The 19,832-nt window shown below is 34.8% G+C and overlaps 2 protein-coding genes across 2 annotated transcripts; both read right to left on the bottom strand.

Annotated features, from left to right (window-relative positions):
• Positions 1–233: 233 nt before the first annotated feature.
• Positions 234–4,692, bottom strand: has1 (hyaluronan synthase 1). The gene is made up of 4 exons (XM_059338482.1): positions 3,997–4,692; positions 3,682–3,907; positions 3,448–3,580; positions 234–2,288 (listed from the first exon to the last, which is right to left on the bottom strand). Exons 1-4 carry the CDS (start codon positions 4,684–4,686, stop codon positions 1,613–1,615), a joined length of 1,725 nt encoding a protein of 574 aa, XP_059194465.1. The 5' UTR covers positions 4,687–4,692; the 3' UTR covers positions 234–1,612.
• A 10,986-nt stretch (positions 4,693–15,678) lies between these two features.
• Positions 15,679–19,551, bottom strand: LOC131976764 (trypsin-3-like). Its single transcript, XM_059339917.1, has 5 exons — positions 19,512–19,551; positions 18,832–18,991; positions 17,429–17,691; positions 16,532–16,668; positions 15,679–15,840 (listed from the first exon to the last, which is right to left on the bottom strand). Exons 1-5 carry the CDS (start codon positions 19,549–19,551, stop codon positions 15,691–15,693), a joined length of 750 nt encoding a protein of 249 aa, XP_059195900.1. The 3' UTR covers positions 15,679–15,690.
• Between the last annotated feature and the right edge of the window lie 281 nt (positions 19,552–19,832).

Genomic DNA, 19,832 nt, shown 5'->3' with positions numbered 1-19,832 from the left:
CTGTGGAAATGCAGATATAAGATATATCTATCAGGATGTACTTTGCACTCAAAACTCTGTGAAGTAGCCTCTGCGTCATGGAAACGTAACATCTCTCTTATCAGCGCAGTTAAGATTTTAACTGCAATTCAACTTTGACATTCGCCTACTTTACAACCAGTGTGTCACCTCTATATTGATTATGCTTCTGTGTAACTGAGTAACCAGAAAACACAACTGTACACATTAGAAAAATATTTTATTTTTTAGTTTCTATACAAGTTCCCAAAACCAACAATTTTTTCACATTTTTAGACAATTTCCAGCCATTACAACACTTTCCTCTGTAATATTAAAATCAAACAAAGTGCATCTTACACAGTACACTCATACTATGGAGAGAGTAGGTATACAGCAACCAGATAAAATACAATATTGAAAGAAACCTCAGAAACATCATTGTTTCAGGTTTCAGTAAGTCACTCCATATGTTGATCCTCGGCCACAGCATCATCGCCGTTCTTCACTTTTTCCTCATAGAGTTATAGATTCTTCTTCTCTGCTTGTGCATTTTTCCTACAGCACAATACTTTTTTCAAGTAAGCCTGCAACACTGCAGACAGGAGGTGCCATCCAGGATCCAGTGCAATAACAGCAACAGTGGTGAAGTAATGTTCACTAAACTGACACAATCAATCAGTTCATCGTGTTGTTAAAGTCATCTACATACACATTTGTGGACATGTCGTATGTTGATATATTTTTAAAATAGACATAACCCAAGATCCATTACCCCCACCTTTTTTAAATACAAAAAAATATTATCTACATGGCAGTTCTCAAATCTTTAGATATGAATAAATATCTGATGGAAGCATCTCTCCCATCATAATCTGAGAAACCTGAGAAGTGCATGGGCCCAAAAGCCCTCAGTACAGTTTCATTTAAACGTGCAACAACATCTCCATATGAAACAAACATTTGTCCTTATATATATTAGTGATATTTTTGTAATTTCTTTCAACAAAAAATGCTCAGATGGTTTAGCAGCTGCATTAAAAACCCCTGTCCACCAGTTACTGAAATGTGAGACAAAATAAATACATGAAACCCACTGAATAAAATAAGGTAAATGGTTGAATCTGAATAAATTATCTTCCTTCTCTTAATTCCTCACTGGACCTAAACACTCAACGCAATAAAAAAAGGTAAGGTTAACCAAAACTGAAAAATAATGTACATTTCAGAATTATACAAGTAGGCCTTTTTCAGGGAACAAGAAATGGGTTAACAACTTAACTCTATGGAGTCTTGGGCTATTTTGTCCATTTTTTAAATTCTTTTCATGTCTTTTTAAGTCATTTTGTGTCTTTTTTGGTCATTTTGTGTCTTTTTTTAGTCATTTTGTGTCTTTTTTTAGTCATTTTGTGTCTTTTCGTGTCTTTGTTTGTCATTTTGTGTCTTTTTTTAGTCCTTTCGTCCAACATATAAACTTTAGCAGCTGCATTAAAAACCCCTGTCCACCAGTTACTGAAATATGAAACAAAATAAATAAATGAAACCCACTGAATAAAATAAGGTAAATGGTTGAATCTGAATAAATTATCTTCCTTCTCTTAGTTCCTCACTGGACCTAAACACTCAACGCATACGCTTTGACACGTTTTCTACATAACTTGCGGAACCACGCCCAGTAGAGGCAGATCATAAGGAGCCAGTAGAAGACATAGGCCACGCAGCCAAAGACAATAAACTTAGTTTCCTCTATCTTAGCTGGAGTAGACCAATCCAGCTGACTCTCCTTGTAGATTGTGTAACCAAGTCCACTTAATAAAATGGCGGTCCAGACGGACAGAGGGAGAAGGGGCATGTAGTTTCCTACAATCTTCCGCCTGCCTGATGTCCCCCAGCTGCTTTTGTTCATGGTGATGATGGCAAAGTACTTAGCAGGCAGCAGGCTGGTCATGTACAGAGCTGAGTAGAGGGACATGAACACCATCACCATGTCTCTCCGCAGGATGCAGGCGTAGGCCGCCTTCACCAGCCCGATGAGCTGGATGCAGCACAGGATCCAGAGCACGTCCCACAGCGAGCCGGTCCAGAACAGCTGGATGATGGTGGCGGTGACGAAGAAGGGGAAGATCCCCGAGACGATGGACTCGTAGGTCATCCACAGGTGGTGCTTGTGCCACCACATTGCGTTGTAGAGCCACTCGCGGAAGTACGATTTCGTCCAGCGAGTCTGCTGGCTGAGCCAGCGCAGAAACTGGGCCGGGGTCTCCGTGTAGCACTTGGAGCGAGCTGTGTATCTAAAGAAAGTGGAAGAAATAAAGATCTATGAAACCTCAATCATTAAAGTAGCCCAGCAAAATACACTACCGGTCAAAAGTTTTAGAACACCACAATTTTTTATTGAAATTCAAGCAGTTCAAGTCAAATGAACAGCTTGAAAGGGTACAAAGGTAAGTGGTGAACTGCCAGAGGTAAATAAAAAAAGGTAAGCTTAACCAAAACTGAAAAATAATGTACATTTCAGAATTATACAAGTAGGCCTTTTTCAGGGAACAAGAAATGGGTTAACAACTTAACTCTATGGAGTCTTGGGCTATTTTGTCCATTTTTTAATTCTTTTCATGTCTTTTTAAGTCATTTTGTGTCTTTTTTTGGTCATTTTGTGTCTTTTGGTGTCTTTGTTTGTCATTTTGTGTCTTTTTTTAGTCCTTTCGTCCAACATATAAACTTTCAAAACACTATCATGCTCAATAAAGAATTTTAAATGTTGCAAATGTGCATTAATTTCAGAGTACACTGAGACATTAAACTGCATAATTTTCAATTAAATTCTGGAAAAGTTGGTGTGTTCTAAAACTTTTGACCAGTAGTGTATGTTTTGTCTAAAAGCAGTGTGTTTTACCAAACTCAAGCCTGGATTAAGTTTAATTTGTTGAGCTCTCGTTTTATTTGCTCCCCACCAGACCGATCACAACCATTGATCTCAAATAGATCAGGCTTGATAGGATGGCAGCTCACAAAACTCAGATTTAACTGTCAAACTGTTACTTTGTGCCTGTTTCTCACCTAAAAACTTTTCAGAAACACATTTTAGAATATGCCCAAACTTGCATTTTTCAGTGCTCTGTTCGGTTTATTAGGCCTGTTCAGATGCATTTTGGCCTGTGATTGTTAATAACACCCTTTGGAAGCTAGGCTAGGCTAATCTAACCTTAGCCAAGTGGTTTTGTTGCCTAACTAGCTGTTTCAGCGTGTTTAAAGCAGCCTTCTGCCATAGGAAATGTTCATATTCAACATATTTGTGGGTATGAAATATAGAGATTTAAAGTTATTTGTGGTTTGCAGAAATGTAAAATTCCAACAATTATTCTGGCAACTTTTTTGCATTATAGATGATACTATCAAGACAACTGCATCTGACACAATTTCTGAGCACAATATTGATGCATTTCTTACTTTGTAGCATAGCCCATGCTCAGCATCCGGTTCGTGAGATGTCTGTCGTCACCAAATGTGCAGTGAGTTCCCAAAAACGTCTGATTGTACCAGGACTCCAGAAACTGCTGGAGAAGATCGTTCCTGTACAGACCTTCATGGAGCAAATGGAGAAAGAAACATGAGTTAGCCATCTGCTTGATGTGTTGAATTAATTCTTTGACCCACATCCCAGGAGAAAAAGCTTTCCCTTACCCAAAGGACCACTGATGCAGGACACACAGTTGAAGAAGGACTGGCAGGACCTCTCGATGTTGAAAGCCATCCAGTACCTCAGACTGCTCATGAAGCTGATGTAAGAGTCTTTCAGGTTGAGGATCATCACGTCTCCTCCCACAGCACCGTACTTAAGGTTACTCTCCAACACTTTGACCAGCTCCACGGTGGCCAGCGTGTCCAGCTTGGTGTCCGAGTCACACACCTGGGGAGATAGAAGTAGATAATGTCCATAAGAATGTGTACGTCTTTATCAAATCTTAAAAAACACAAGTGTGGAATAAAAATACAAACCTGTATGTAGTCCACCGATGAGCCGAGTGCTTTAAACGCCGTGTACATCACTTCCCGCTTGCCGCCCCACTTCTGCATGATGCAGACACACTGTTTGCTCTGGATCAGGCGCTCTACCTCTTTCCTCTGTGGATCCTCTCCTACGATATAATCAGCATCTCCTCCTGGGCCGATTTCTGCCTCCACATCCTGCTGGACCTGGGTTGGGTCCCACGTGTGGTAGTTGTTTTTCCAGACCAAGCAGCCAGGATCCTGGTCCGCAAACACCTCCCTGAACATCTCCATCATGTACTTGTCATCATCCGAGTTCCCGTCTATCACCATGATGATGCGCAGCAGCTCCGGAGGATAATTGAGGGCCCGTATGGAGTTGAGGCACTCTCTGAGATAGACCGGGTCCTCCTGGAAGGCCGAGATAGTGAAGCCGATGGTTTTGGTGAAGGAGCAAGGTTCTGTGCGAGCTTTCATCCGCCGGTGCTCGATGAAGGCGAAAAAGCTCTGGACCAACACGTGGAGCGAGAGGAGCAGTCCATAAAAGCCAAAGGAGATGATTCCATACATGGAGGTCACCAGCTGGAAACCGTCCACGTAAGCCCACACCATCACGCCCAGGACCAGCAGAGCAAAGGCGAAAGTCAGGACGGCGCGGACAATTGAGCCCAGCTTCTTCAATAAAGGTTTAAACTCCATTGTGTTTCTTTACCTAACAGACAAAGAGAGACACCATGTATATGACTTGGACATGTGCAAAAGATGGATTCCTTTCCTACACATTTTCACAGACAATAACTGTGGTTTAGGGGAAAAATAGGGTGTAATAAAAGGAGCTTTTGGGTTTTATGTGGACTTGTGAGACATGTTAACATGCTAAACAAGTTGTAAAATAACACAGCTACCAAGCTACAGAGAGCTTTTAGGTAACACTTTACAATAACCATTCAAGTGATGTTTATGGGTCAGTGACAAATAAGGATTGGCAAGACGTCAAATGGTGTAACCACAAAAAAACGATAAATATTAAATACTTCATTCACCTACATTGTATTTTATATTATTTTTATATATTAGTGGACTTATACATATAATTACTTCATTTTAAAAAACATCTAATTTTTTTTTTTTAACCATTTCTACATTTACACATTTTCGTCAATATTGAGCAGAACATATTCTAAATACAACCATATTTTTCTTAAGTTTTGACAAATTATGTAAAATTTGTTATATACCATAGTGTTGCAATGTAAACATGGATTGTATTTTTTTTCTAATTTTAGTTCACATTTATTTTCCTGTATATCATCAGATTTTAATGGGAAGAAAATTACTGGTTACACCAACTGACACTGGGTTAGATCACGTCATTGACCCTTATAGATGGTTTATAAACCAATTATTATTAACCATTTACAAAATTCTATGCATTTAAACGTTTTCAAGCAATTTCTTAAAGGTATAAGAATCATTTTGAATACTTAACATACATACATACTTAATATGGTGTTTAAAATGTTATAATGAGTGTAAAGCTATTACTAAACTAATAATTATGTTTGTTTATGGTAAAGTAATCTATTTGGCATTTATAAATTATAGTTCAACATTATTACATTTTCTATTTACCATTCTAAATGGCCTATATATGGTTTATAAATGATGATTAAACATTAATAAACTACCTGTTTACCATTTATAAATGGTCTATTTACCATCTATAAATGATGGTTAGTGTTACCAGCTTTTAAATCCGGGCATTTTTTTAAAAAGTGCCAAGTTAATCCTAGAGTGTATCACTGACAGCTGTAGGTCTATTCAGGTGATATTAAATAACATAAAGTGATTATATGAAGGTTAGTGTTTCCAAAGGACTGATTCATTTGTTAACATAATTTATCATTTTAAAATGTTTTAATTTTTTAATTGATGTTTTATTTATATTAATGTAGTTTTCAAAACATTTAAGAATAGGAAATTATGTATTTTCAATTCTTCCACGTACAAATTAAGAATATTGCAGATTGGCTACAAGCCTAATAAATGCCTAATAAACCAACACATGCAGACAAAAAACATTGCAATATAAAGCAAGAAGTAACACAGTAACAGGTGTTAAACAGTTCACTAAATTGTGAGAAAATAAATACATAAAAAGAGGTAATATAGCATTATAATATCATGTAAAACAATCAGATCTTACCACCAGCAGAAAATCAGATATCTGTTTTTATCTAAATACTTAATTTTAAATCATATCATCTTTAATGACTTTACATCATTCTAAAGGAATACTTTTGTTTATATTTAAATCACAGTCCACATCTACTAATTCCAATGTAATTGCACTGTAATTAAGAGTTTTAAGCAATAAAAATAGACAGTTATTAATTTTTAAACCTACCTGATGTCAAGTTCCCCTTTAGTGGCTTTAGATTTGCGAGACATCCACTCGGTGTTTCTCTGGTGTGTGAGGCAACTTGGCTTGAAGTTTGCCAGCTTTATAGGCTACTATGTTCAACATGGGGTCCATGTGCATGCGCGCCTCGGAATTATCACTTACGCGCGCCCCCGCTGACTCAGCCGTGCGTCAGGAGCAAGGCGGAGGTCCCGCTGACTGAGGACAGCTGCTTTGTTTGGTCCTTTACCATAGAGATGTAAAGTCTGTGACCTCTGCACAGACTGTATCCTAAAAAAAAAAAAAAAAAAGAAGATGAGATTCCCAAATTTAGCGGTACAGTAAGAGCTCCAGTCAACATGTGGGTTTATTGGGGCTTCGTGGCTGTCTGTTGGGAGGTTTGTTCTTATCTTCACCACAATTTCCTTTTTTTACAGCTAATCGAAACCAGCAGTGGAATGTAACTAAGTACTCTTATTTAGTACTGTTCTTATGAGATCCATTATCCAGTGGCGGTTCTAGACCAATTTTACTGTGGGGAGGGGCACATTAAAAGACGGCAAATATGATATTTAAGCATTCAAAACCTTTATTTAAGCTTAATTAATAACCAACAATAATAGTTATTTTTGTACGACAATGAAATTTCAAATTTTTGTGCACAATTTTCTTTTATTTTGAAAGTGCAGTGCAGTGCAGTGATATATATATATATATATATATATATATTTATTTTATTTTATTTTTATTTTTTTATTGCACAATTAAATATTATACAATATACAGATTATTTAATAACCAACAATAATAGTTATTTTTGTACGACAATGAAATTTCAAATTTTTGTGCACAATTTTCTTTTATTTTGAAAGTGCAGTGCAGTGATATATATATATATTATTTTATTTTATTTTATTTTTTATTTTTTTTATATTATACAATATACAGATTCTGGGTTCCTTTTGTGTACAATGAGATATTGTTTAAACAAAAAATAGGTAAAAATTGTTCTGACGTTCATCGTTATAAATTGATAATTTCATTATTAATTTGACACAGGGGCCACAGCAGGGGCCACTGCCATTATCTGCTGCTTGATTCTTGCACTCAACTACATCTCTGAGGGAAATATTGTATTTTTACTGCATTCATCTCACATTTAGTTACTTTTTACATTAAAAAAAGTGTGATATACTAAGTCTATATGATATGTTGCAGTACTACATTACTGATGTACCCAGTGCTGTAGTGTACACCAGTAGTTCTCAACCTTTTTGAGTCGCGACCCCCAATTTAACATGCATGTTGTCCGCGACCCCCGCTCACTGAACACAATCTCACACAGTTCAGATCACCCAAAAAAAGAAACAAAATGACCAAAAAAAGGAAACAAAATGACCAAAAAAGACACAAAATGACCAGAAAAGACACAAAATGACCAAAAAAGACACAAAATGACCAAAAAAAGACACAAAATGACCAAAATGACCCAAAAATGACAAAAAATGACCAAAAAAAGACAAAAAATTACCAAAAAAAGACACAAAATTACCATAAAAAGACACAAATTGACCAAAAAAGACACAAAATGACCCAAAAAATACCCCAAAAAAAGACACAACATGAATAGAAAAAGACACAAAATGAACAAAAAAAGGAAACAAAATGACCAAAAAAGACACAAATTGAACAAAAAAAGACACAAAATGACCAAAATGACCCAAAAAAGAAAAAAAATGACCAAAAAAAGAAAAAAAATGACCAAAAAAAGACACAAAATTACCATAAAAAGACACAAATTGACCAAAAAAGACACAAAATGACCCAAAAAATACAAAAAAAAAAAGACACAACATGAATAGAAAAAGACACAAATTGAACAAAAAAAGAAATGAATGGTTTTAGTAATTTTATTTATTTATTTATTGTTCAACCAACTACTTATTGTACATAAATTTCATGAATACAATAATCAATACGAATGTATAGAATATAAAATTCTTTTTATGGGTTCATTATAAATAATTATTTCAAATTAGCTAAAGACATTAATGGACCACTATTTATCATGCAGTAATATAATGTGTCGATTCTGAAATGGGGGGTTCTGCATGTTTAGGTTTTTTTTTACTTTTAGTATTTTCAGTGTATTTAAATGCTGCCACTTTTTTACTTTTTTTTTTTTAATGCATGACACTAACCTGTAACGTATAGTATTGTTACATTGAATGGCAGAATTACATTTAAGTTGTTCGTCCATCTCTGCTATTGAAGTTAAAAGCCTTTAAGTTATTCAGTTTGTCCACAAACTGTGCAGGAATTGAACAGAATGTCAGGTATTCAACCACATCAACCTTGAGAAAGAAATGTAACCTCAGCAGCTGCAGTCAGGCTTGTCTACAGGTTGGATGTCGCCCTCTGCTGGCTGCTATCTGCTACTGCAGGAGTAAAAAAAAAAAAAAAAAAAAAAAAAAAAAAACTCAAACTGTTAAAGGATACCGATTGCCTTGAACCATTTAAGTTTAGTAACTTAAATAAATCAAGTCAACACTTTTATTTGATGTAAGTAAAGATAGATAGATAGATAGATAGATAGATAGATAGATAGATAGATAGATAGATAGATAGATAGATAGATAGATAGAAAGATAGATAGATAGATAGATAGATAGATAGATAGATAGATAGATAGATAGATAGATAGATAGAAAGATAGATAGATAGATAGATAGATAGATAGATAGATAGATAGATAGATAGATAGATAGATAGATAGATAGACTTTATTTATCCCAAGCTGGGAAATTACAGTGTAGCAGCAGCATTACACACAGAGACAATGACAACACAATTAAATAAGAACAACCTAGGCATACTTCAAGCAATAAAATATAAAAATACAATAAAAAATAAAGTGTCTAAAGAAGGAGTATGTATTAAGGAGTAGAATTCCAGTGCAGAATAAATATGAATATGCAGTATAAAAATGTTGGTGCTGTGAAACAAATAAAGTGCAATGAACAGTGTGCATAAAAAACACATAAAGTGCCTAACGACAGTATGTAATGAGCCAGACTATTATTTGTTATTGTACACTGTGATGGCATGTGGAAGCAAAGATTTTTTAGAGACATACAAAAAAAAGGAATTGAAGTGAAAATGTGTTTAATAAGCTTATATTGATTCATGTGCCAATGTTCTGTGATTAACTTTAAATGTTAACACTGTCATCATTCACACATGACCCAAAAAAGACTCAAAATGACCAAAAAAAGACACAAATTGACCAAAAAAGACACAAAATGACCAAAAAAAGACACAAAATGACAAAAAGACACAAAATGATCAAAAAAAGGAAACAAAATGACAAAAAAAGACACAAATTGACCACAAAATGATCAAAAAAAGACACAAAATGACCAAAAAAAGACACAAAATGACCAAAAAAAGACACAAAATGACCCCTAAAAGAAACAAAATGACCAAAAAAAGGAAACAAAATGACCAAAAAAGACACAAAATGACTAAAAAAAAGACACAAAATGACCAAAAAAAGGAAACAAAATGACCAAAAAAGACACAAATTGACTAAAAAACACACACAAAATGACCAAAAAAGACATGAAGTGACCAAAAAGACTAAAACACATTAACACAGCTGACTTCCCGACCCCAAGGTTGAGAACAGCTGGTGTAGTGTAGTAGGAAAGGATGCAAAGCCTAAAGTCTCTAGAAGACTTTTTTTAAAGACTAGAAGGAAGTTTTGTCTCTGTCCTATTCTACTAACAAGTGACTTCAGAGGATTAGAGCTTCTGGTTCACTGAGTCGCTGCCTGTCGTGACTTCACCATGATTACATCCTGCAGAGTTACTTTACAGGGAATCTGTTGACCGCTCCTGAGGGTCCACACCCTTAGCCGCAGGAGCTGGCCCGGGCCGTCAACACGCTTCATGTCGGACCCAAATAGAACCACCAGGACGCTGATGTCATGTGGAGGCGGAGCCTGTCACTGCATATGTTCTGACTGTATGTGTGGGCTGAGTCTGTCCAGGAGATCTCTATGTTTCCATTAATGTACAGTACAGGCCAAAAGTTTGGACACACACCTTCTCATTCAATGCGTTTTTTCTTTATTTTCATGACTATTTACATTGTAGATTCTCACTGAAGGCATCAAAACTATGAATGAACACATGTGGAATTATATACTTAACAAAAAAGTGTGAAATAACTGAAAACATGTCTTGTATTTTAGATTCCTCAAAGTAACCACCCTTTGCTTACTAGAATATAAGACATGTTTTCAGTTATTTCACACTTTTTTGTTAAGAACATAATTCCACATGTGTTCATTAATAGTTTTGATGAATTTACAATGTAAATAGTCATGAAAATAAAGGAAACGCATTGAATGAGAAGGTGTGTCCAAACTTTTGGCCTGTACTGTACTTAGTGTATCCTTTGTGTTATTATTTTTGATTGATTGATTGATTGATTGTCTTTATTTCAAACATGCAAACAACACAAAAAAACCAAGTTTAAATATTAATAGATGAATAAATAAAAAAAATAAAAATAAAAAAAGTAAACTTTCTGAGACACTTTCTGCAAGCTCGAAAGGTAGTAGGAAGAAGTAAAAAAACTTATCGAGTCCCTTAACAGGTCTCTATATCTATATACATATATATATATATATGAATAATCAATATAGTCACATACAAATATTATAAACAATTATATATATATACTATAAACAATTTATATTACATTGTAAATACCTATACATGTATATTGCAAATTACTATATAAATATAAATATTATAAACATAAATACAATTACCATGTGTATTACAAAACTACAGTCTACATATGTCCATGTTACAGAGGCTTTTCTAAGTTTCTGTACTTTGTAAAGATGATGTCTTTATATTTGTTTTTAAACTGTTTTATGTTTTGGCTTTTCTGTACTTCCACATTTAACTTATTCCACAATTTAACTCCGTAGATGCTGAAGTTTAGCTGTGCCCTTTTAATTCATCATCTCCATTATGTTGTCATTGTTTTCTATTACATAGTTCTATATACAGTCTGTTTAAGGTGCTTTATTGAGTCATTTCACACACCATTGTTATTAGATTATTACTCCGTCAATCATCTTGTCAGCTGTTTTATCCTTTGGGGGTTTTCTGTTTGCTTTTCATAGCTCAATTTGAAGAAAAGGTCATAAACTGCTGGTTTCCGACAACGTGTCCCTAGTTAATCTTTGCATTGGCTGGAGGATTAGCTGCATTTGCCTGTGGCCACATCAAGAACATGTCCCGCAGAGGACACTGCAGAAGGACAAGGACTCTTTTTTTTTTTTACCAGCGGCCGTTTACTTCTAAGTAGCTCGTAAACATGGTTTGTGGAATCCTGCAGCATTCAAAACATGGACATCTGGGTTGCCCGAATGAACGTCCTGTCCAATGGCGTGTTTTCAAAAATAAAATAGTACAGCATCCAGAGTGCTTCATAGCAATAAGAGCTATTTTTTGTACACAAATGAGTCGTCGTTAGGACTCTTTATTCGGTGGTCAAGCAAATGCCTGGTGACTCAGCCCGCCGCGCTGCACCACACCCAGAACCAACATCCACTTTAATCACTTGGCCATTTTATGATTGAGTATTCTCATATGTGCACCTGATGATGATGATGATGTTTATTGCCAAATTGTGACCTTCCACAAAGAGGTTACAAAGCAGAGTCAATGGTAGGATGTCTTGAAGGATGTTAATTGTTATTTAGACACAAAATGACCAAAAAAAGACATAAAATGACCACAAAATAACCAAAAAAAGACACAAATTGACCAAAAAAGACACAAAATGACCCCAAAAAGAAACATAATTACCAAAAAAGACACAAAAAGACTAAAAAAAGACACAAAATGACCAAAAAAAGGAAACAAAATGATAAAAAAAGACACAAATTGACCACAAAATGATCAAAAAAAGACACAAAATGACCAAAAAAAGACACAAAATGACCAAAAAAGACACAAAATGACTAAAAAACACACACAAAATGACCAAAAAAGACACAAAATGACCCCGAAAAGAAACAAAATGACCAAAAAAGACACAAAATGACTAAAAAAGACACAAAATGACCAAAAAAAGGAAACAAAATGACAAAAAAGGACACAAATTGACCACAAAATGATCAAAAAAATACACAAAATTACCAAAAAAAAGACACAAAATTACCAAAAAAGACACAAAATTACCCCTAAAAGAAACAAAATTACCAAAAAAGACACAAAATGACCAAAAAAAGGAAACAAATGACACAAAAAAGACACAAATTGACCACAAAATGATCAAAAAAAGACACAAATTGACCCAAAAAGACACAAAATGACTAAAAAACACACACAACATGACCAAAAAAGACATTAAGTGACCAAAAAGACTAAAACACATTAACACAGCTGACTTCCAAAATGGTTTGGGGGCTCAATACTGAAAATCTCTGGTTGAAAACATCCACCTCCACTTCTATATTACTCCAAACACAAACTGCACTCAAGCCGAACGACGGCTAAAAAAAAAGTTACTGGATAGTCGACTGTCTAAGCAGCACATTTGTTGCAGACAGTGCTCCATAATCAGTGATTATGGAGTGTGGCCAGAGTGTGCAACATGCTTTACAGTTTCAGCCCACAGAGAGCAGTGTAGCAGCATTTTTTTGCCCTTTGTGATTTACTGTTGGCTGACTTTAAATGTCAGGTTGGTTCCTCAGCTGCTCTGTGTTCTACTGAGGCATCCGTGATGGAGAAACATGTCTGCTCATTCATTTTAGAGTCTTTCTGAGACAGTCACACACTGTGGCAGCATGGGAGGTAGCAAGATCTGCTACACGCTATATTACAGTCTGAGATACTGAGATAGATGGCTCTTTGATTTACAGTTGTGTTTACCAAAGCTATGAATTATGGTGATGAGCACAAGTGGCTTTTCAGACACACTTGTTATAGACACCTGCAGCAAAACACCTGTCTGTAGATTTACTGTAATGTGGAGTAAAATTGTGTGTGAGGCAAGGTTATAATAGTTTTGGATTTTTCATTAGTTTTAGTTTTAATTTTGTTGTGAATTTTTGTTTTCAAATTCAGTTAGTTTTAGTTAGTTTTTAGAGGGAGTTTACTAGTTTTAGTTTAGTTTTTATTTTTTGAAAATGCTTAGTTTTAGTTTAGTTTTTATTAGTTTTAGTGTTAGTTTTAGTTTTTTTGTAATGGGCTATGTGTTGGGTGCCAGATTCAAAGAGGTCATAATAAATTTTGCCTTTATTTCCTTTGGTTTATCATCTCAGCCCCAATAAGGTTATTAACTCTTACAGTTCTGGGTGATTTGTATTTTGGTTCTAGTGTAAACATCCAAGTCTCAGTAAACATATTCACCATGTGTTGCATGTTCCAATAGAAACACTGAATTATGAATGAAAAAAGTTGACAAAAACGAAAACTAAGGACATTTTCACTATGATTTTAGTTAGTTTTAGTTAGTTTTGTAACCACACAATACAGTTTCAGTTAGTTATCGTTTTTTAAAAAACTCTAGTTTTTATTTTTATTTCAGTTAACGAAAATGTTTTTTCAATTCTAGTTTTCGTTATTTCGTTAGTTTTCGTTAACTATAATAACCTTGCTTAGGTGAGGGGCAAATGTCTGTCTCACTGTCATTCTCATTCTTTCTCATATACCTGGGGAAAAAACCAACATGGTCTCGAAGGAATCCGTGAAATAGTCACGGATTCGCTTAACTCAAAATCCGTGGAATAGCCACGGAATCACTCAAATTTCTGTGAAACTGACACGGATTTCGCTACAACGCAAGATAATGACGGTCATATAGTCATATGTGTCAAATTAATAATAAAATGATCAATTTATGACGATGAACAATGGAACAATTCTAACCTTTTTTTTTGTTCAAACAATATCTCATTGTACACAAAAGGAACCCAGAATGTGTACATTGTGTAATAGTTTAACTCTATGGAGTCTTTTAGGGCTATTTTGTCCATTTTTGAATCCTTTTCATGTCTCCACGTGTCTTTTTTAGTCATTTTGTGTCTTTTTTGGTCATTTGTGTCGTTTTGTGTCGTTTTTGGTAATTTTGTGTCTGTTGTTGTGTCTTTTTTTGTCATTTTTATGTCTTCTGTGGGGTTTTTTTGGTTATTCTGTCTTCTCATTTTGTGTCTTTTTTTTGTCATTTTGTGTCTTTTTGTCATATCCCGTGGCTATTCCAACATACAAAGTGATTATGTACATTCACTGAGTGAATATTTAGAAAATAAAACATATAATTCTCGCTAGAAATGTGATCAAAATCCATTTTTATGCAGAAACTAAGTCAAAATATTGATTTTTTTCACTAAAAATGAGAGAACTGTCCGCCATGTTTTTTGTTCTGACCGCCGGGACCTTGAAAGTCACGTGACTTGGAACAAACCAATAGGAAAAAATATCCATGGAATAGCCACGGGATATGACTGTCATTAACTTGCATTGTAGCGAAATCCGTGTCAGTTTCACGGAAATTTGAGTGATTCCGTGCACTGTAAAAAATGTCTGTAGATTTTACGGTGAAAAACAAAAACAAAACACTGGCAATAAAGTGTGGAAGATCTCAGGGAAAATGCAGTCTCTCATTTTAAGGATTTGACATTGACAGGAGAAAAAGGTAAAGAAAAAAGATGAAACAAACATGTCATCTGTAAGCACTAGAAATAGTAAATGGCACAAAAATGTAACAAAAATATACTGTCACTGTAATTTTTGCATTTATTTTTGGTAAAAATACTTTTTCTCACTGTTAAATGTACTAAACACCATATCTCTAACAAAAATATACTGTAATATTTAAGGGTAAAATCTTTAATTTATGCAGCATTTATGAAGTATTTTCTTGTCAGTTATATGGTAGAACATCGTTTCTTTTGACGGAATTTAAAAAAAAAATGTTATGGTAACATATGGAATAAAATAGCAATCTTAAACGTGAAATCAACAGTGTTAATATCCTTTTACCGTAATATTAGAAAAAGTTGCACCGTATTTATTACGGTAAAGTTTTGGCAACCACAGCTGCTGGTTTTTTACCGTAAAAACAACAGGGTTTTTTTTACAGTGTGGCTATTCCGCGTATTTTGAGTTAATCGAATCCGTGGCTATTCCACGGATTCCTGTGAGACCAGGTTCGAAAAAACACACTGAACACAGCACATCATGTTCTTGACTTTACTGTGACATCTTTACTTTTCAGCCAGACGCCATGGTGTTCTTGATCCAGGAGATGTAATTGCAAACTTTTGTGTACACCCCAGGCTTTTTTCTCAAAGCACAGCCGTGACCCCAGGACACCACCCCCTGGAGTTCTCCGTCACATGTCATGGGACCCCCGGAGTCCCCCTGAGGATGAAAAAGATCATTATTTAAACTGCTGCATCTTTTATACAGTCATGGAAAAAAAATATTAGACCATTTTTTTCCCTCAATTTCTTATTCATTTTAATGCCTGAGCTGGTCAAGTCAAGTCAAAGTTGATTTTATAGAGCACATTTAAAAACCAAAGTGCTGTACAGTTATTAAAATAGAATAAATCTTACACAAATAGGTAAAAATAAAAACAATGAAAACAATAAAATACTAAAAACAGTAAAACAATAAAATAGAATAGAATAAAATAAAATAGTAATAAAAGCTCAATCCAAAACAGAGTTAGAGATAAAAAAAAAAAAGACAAATAAAAGGATAAAAATGTAAAAAAGGAAGCCAAGGATTCTTGCCTAGCTGGGACTGAACGCCAAGGAGAATAAATTAAATATAAATAAATAAAAAGTTTTTAATAATGTTTTAAATCTAGCCATTTTCCATGGTTTTCTTGATAATAACCAAAATCATTATCAAGAAAACCATGGAAAATGGCTAGATATCAGCTCTTAAATTAAACTCTTATGAGCTATTTTTTGTTGTTTTCAATATATTTTGCCAAACAAATCTACTTTTAGTTGTACCAGGCATTAAATGAACAAGAAAGCAAGGAGAAAACAAGGGTGGTCTAATAATTAATCTACTAAAGCTGCCACAATCTCTATATTACCTGACAGGAGTCCTTCCCTCCCTCCAGGAAGCCAGCACAGATCATGTTTTCAGTGATTTGGAAAGGATACATGTTAAAGCATGTGTCATCACTCAGGAGAGGAGCATCCAGGCACTGCAGCTTAGCAGGATACCTCGCTGGGAAAGACAGAAAAATTGTGTTTTTATGTATAACCATGGCATGCAATAGCCTCAAAGGTTTTAGAACAGCCCAATTTTTTCAGTTTTTTTATTGAAATTCAAGCAGTTCAAGTCAAATGAACAGCTTGAAAGGGTACAAAGGTAAGTGGTGAACTGCCAGAGATAAATAAAAAAAGGTAAGCTTAACCAAAACTGAAAAATAATGTACATTTCAGAATTATACAAGTAGGATTTTTTCAGGGAACAAGAAATGGGTTAACAACTTAACTCTATGGAGTCTGGGGCTATTTTGTCCATTTTTTAATTCTTTTCATGTCTTTGTAAGTCTTTTTGTGTCTTTTTTTAGTAATTTTGTGTCTTTAGGTGTCTTTTTTGTCATTTTGTGTCTTTTTTTGGTCATTTTGTGTGTTTTTTTAGTCATTTTGTGTCTTTTTTTGGTCATTTTGTGTCTTTTTGTGTCTTTTTTTGTCATTTTGTGTCTTTTTTTTGGTCATTTTGTGTCTTTTTTTGTCATTTTGTGTCTTTTTTTGGTCATTTTGTGTCTTTTTTTAGTCTTTTTTTGTGATTTTGAATTTTTTTTTTACTTTCAAAACACTATCATGCTCAATAAAGAATTTTAAATGTTGCAAATGTGCATTAATTTCAGAGTACACTGAGACATTAAACTGCATCATTTTCAATTAAATTCTGGAAAAGTTGGTGTGTTCTAAAACTTTTGACCAGTAGTGTACATTCAGATGGTTTCTCTGTAACTCACAGCCGTCATTGCTGGCTCGAAGACTCCCCCATCCAGAGATGTGGCACATTGTTCCGTCACTTGCACACTTTGAAGGGAGCACGGCAGGACGTACGTAGCTGTTCAGAGTGGCAGGTCGGCTCAGTTTGATCAGCATGATGTCACTGTCCTGTGTGCGGGAGTTGTAGTCAGGGTGGCGGATGAATTTAGCGGACATGATGTGCTGTTCAGTCCCCTCGGCCTCCCAGATGTCGTGCTCCCCCAGCCGAACTTCTACATCTGATCTAGAAGAAATAAATCCATCTTTAAAGGAACACTTTACACTGAAATATATACTAATAATACACTTAAAAAAGTAAAAGGAAGTGTGTGTATGAATCATTTTCATTGTGAATCCCCTTTCACTGTGAAGGCATGCTAGAAAAATAAAGTTTTCTTTATGCATTCACAACACAACACAAGATGAGTAATTGATATCCAAATGAATTCCTTTAAGGCAGAGGTGTCAAACTCTGGCCCGCAGGCCAAATTTGCCCCGCAGTATAATTATATTTGGCCCAGAAAGGCAATACCAAATTATTGTTATTATACAGCACAAATAATACTACAAATCCCAGAATGCTCTGCTGGTGTTTTGGCTTGAACACAGTAGATCAGTGTGGAGCAAACTGAGCAACAATTAAAGTTGTCTTTATGCACTTTTTCTTGCTAGTCCAAGGCTTGAATGGCTGCACATTCATTGAAGGATATTATTATTAGTCATTTGGTTTATTATTGTTATTTTATTCTTACATTTATTTTTAGCCTGTGGAAAAAGATTACTGTTAAATTTAAATTTAAAGAAGGCAGCATATAAAATAAAGGGACAGACGATTTTTATTTAAATTTTATTTAAGAAATGAATGCCATTGATGTGTTTGTTTGTTTTATTTGATATTCGATTTTGCATGTTTGCAATATTAAGTTATATCAAGCTTTGCTTGTTCCGTTTCGTTTGAACTTGTTTAGGTCCATTTTTTCAATAAATATCAATGTTGGCCCGCGACTTTGTCCAAGTTTGAAATTTTGGCCCATTGTGTATTTGAGTTTGACACCCCTGCTTTAACCCATTGAAGCCTGGAAAGCGGATACGTCGTTTTGTAGTATTTGTATAAGCTCTCAAATACCTTTTTGAATTTCATTTCTACCTGCTACAGAGGCTGAAAAATCTATTATTTAGTAGAAGCATTGAAACTTCTGTTGAATTTCCAGAAAAACTTCAGGTTTTAGGGGCTTATTTTAAAATCGCCCAGAGGTTTTACAGGCGTTTTAGGCGTCAATGGGTTAAGGTGACTCTGTAAACTGATTTTTCAAACGCAATATAAATCCATCAGTGTTAACCAGCTGCTGTAAATGGAGGTTAGATTAATGATCATCTGTCTTACTTTGTTTTGCAGTGTGCAGCAGAGAGCACCCACTCCTCAGACAGAAGGGTCCCGCCACAGAAGTTGTAGCCGGTGAAGAGAGACACTTGGTGGGGAACAGAATTCTTTGGACACTCATATCCTCCAACTATCTTATTATCGTCCTTTAATGCAGCTGCAGCTGTTAAAGAGTGAGACAAAAACAGAAAATTATATCATCCATGTATTGTTGATCTATGGTATAAACATATGAGTCTGTGGCAGTATGTTATGCCCCATAATCCAACTTTTTACAGCATCAATAAAGCATACGTTAAGCATAAGCATACCATATGTTTATATGGTTTATAAACCAATTATTATTAACCATTTACAAAATTCTATACATATTTAATCTTTAAATGTTTTCAAGCAATTTCTTAAAGGTATAAGAATCATTTTGAAATCATTGACCTACTTAATATGGTCTTAAAAATGTTATAATGAGTGTTAAGCTATTAATAAAGTAATAATTATGTTTGTTTATGGTAAAGAAATCTATTTGGCATTTATAAATTATAGTTCAACATTATTACATTTTCTATTCACCATTCTAAATGGCCTATATACAGTTTATAAATGATGATTAAACATTAATAAACTATCTGTTTACCATTTATAAATGGTCTATTTACCATCTATAAATGATGGTTATTGCATACCTGCCCCTCCAAGGAGAGTCAGAAGAAGGAACAGCTTCATGCCTACTCTCTGTCCGTCTGGCCAGCAGATTAATGTGCCCTCACCCTCTAAGTTTCAGGTATTTTAGTCCTCTTATCTCATTTTTCTCAAGGTCTTCTATCGTCAGAGGTACACCTCAAACATTAAACATGTGTTACATTTCCCCAGTGGCTGGCTTTAATGTACAGTAACAGACTGAAAAACAAACTGGGAAAAACAGCTTGAATGTGGGAACAATTTGAATTGCAAACACTGACATTTGGAATTCCCCTTTCTCTGGATGCTCTCAGTCAAAATGATTT

Source organism: Centropristis striata, chromosome 8 (assembly GCF_030273125.1).
Source record: "Centropristis striata isolate RG_2023a ecotype Rhode Island chromosome 8, C.striata_1.0, whole genome shotgun sequence".
Taxonomy (NCBI): Eukaryota; Metazoa; Chordata; class Actinopteri; order Perciformes; family Serranidae; genus Centropristis; species Centropristis striata.
Note: the sequence above shows the minus strand (reverse complement) of the source record. Positions and strands in the feature narration are given on the sequence as shown.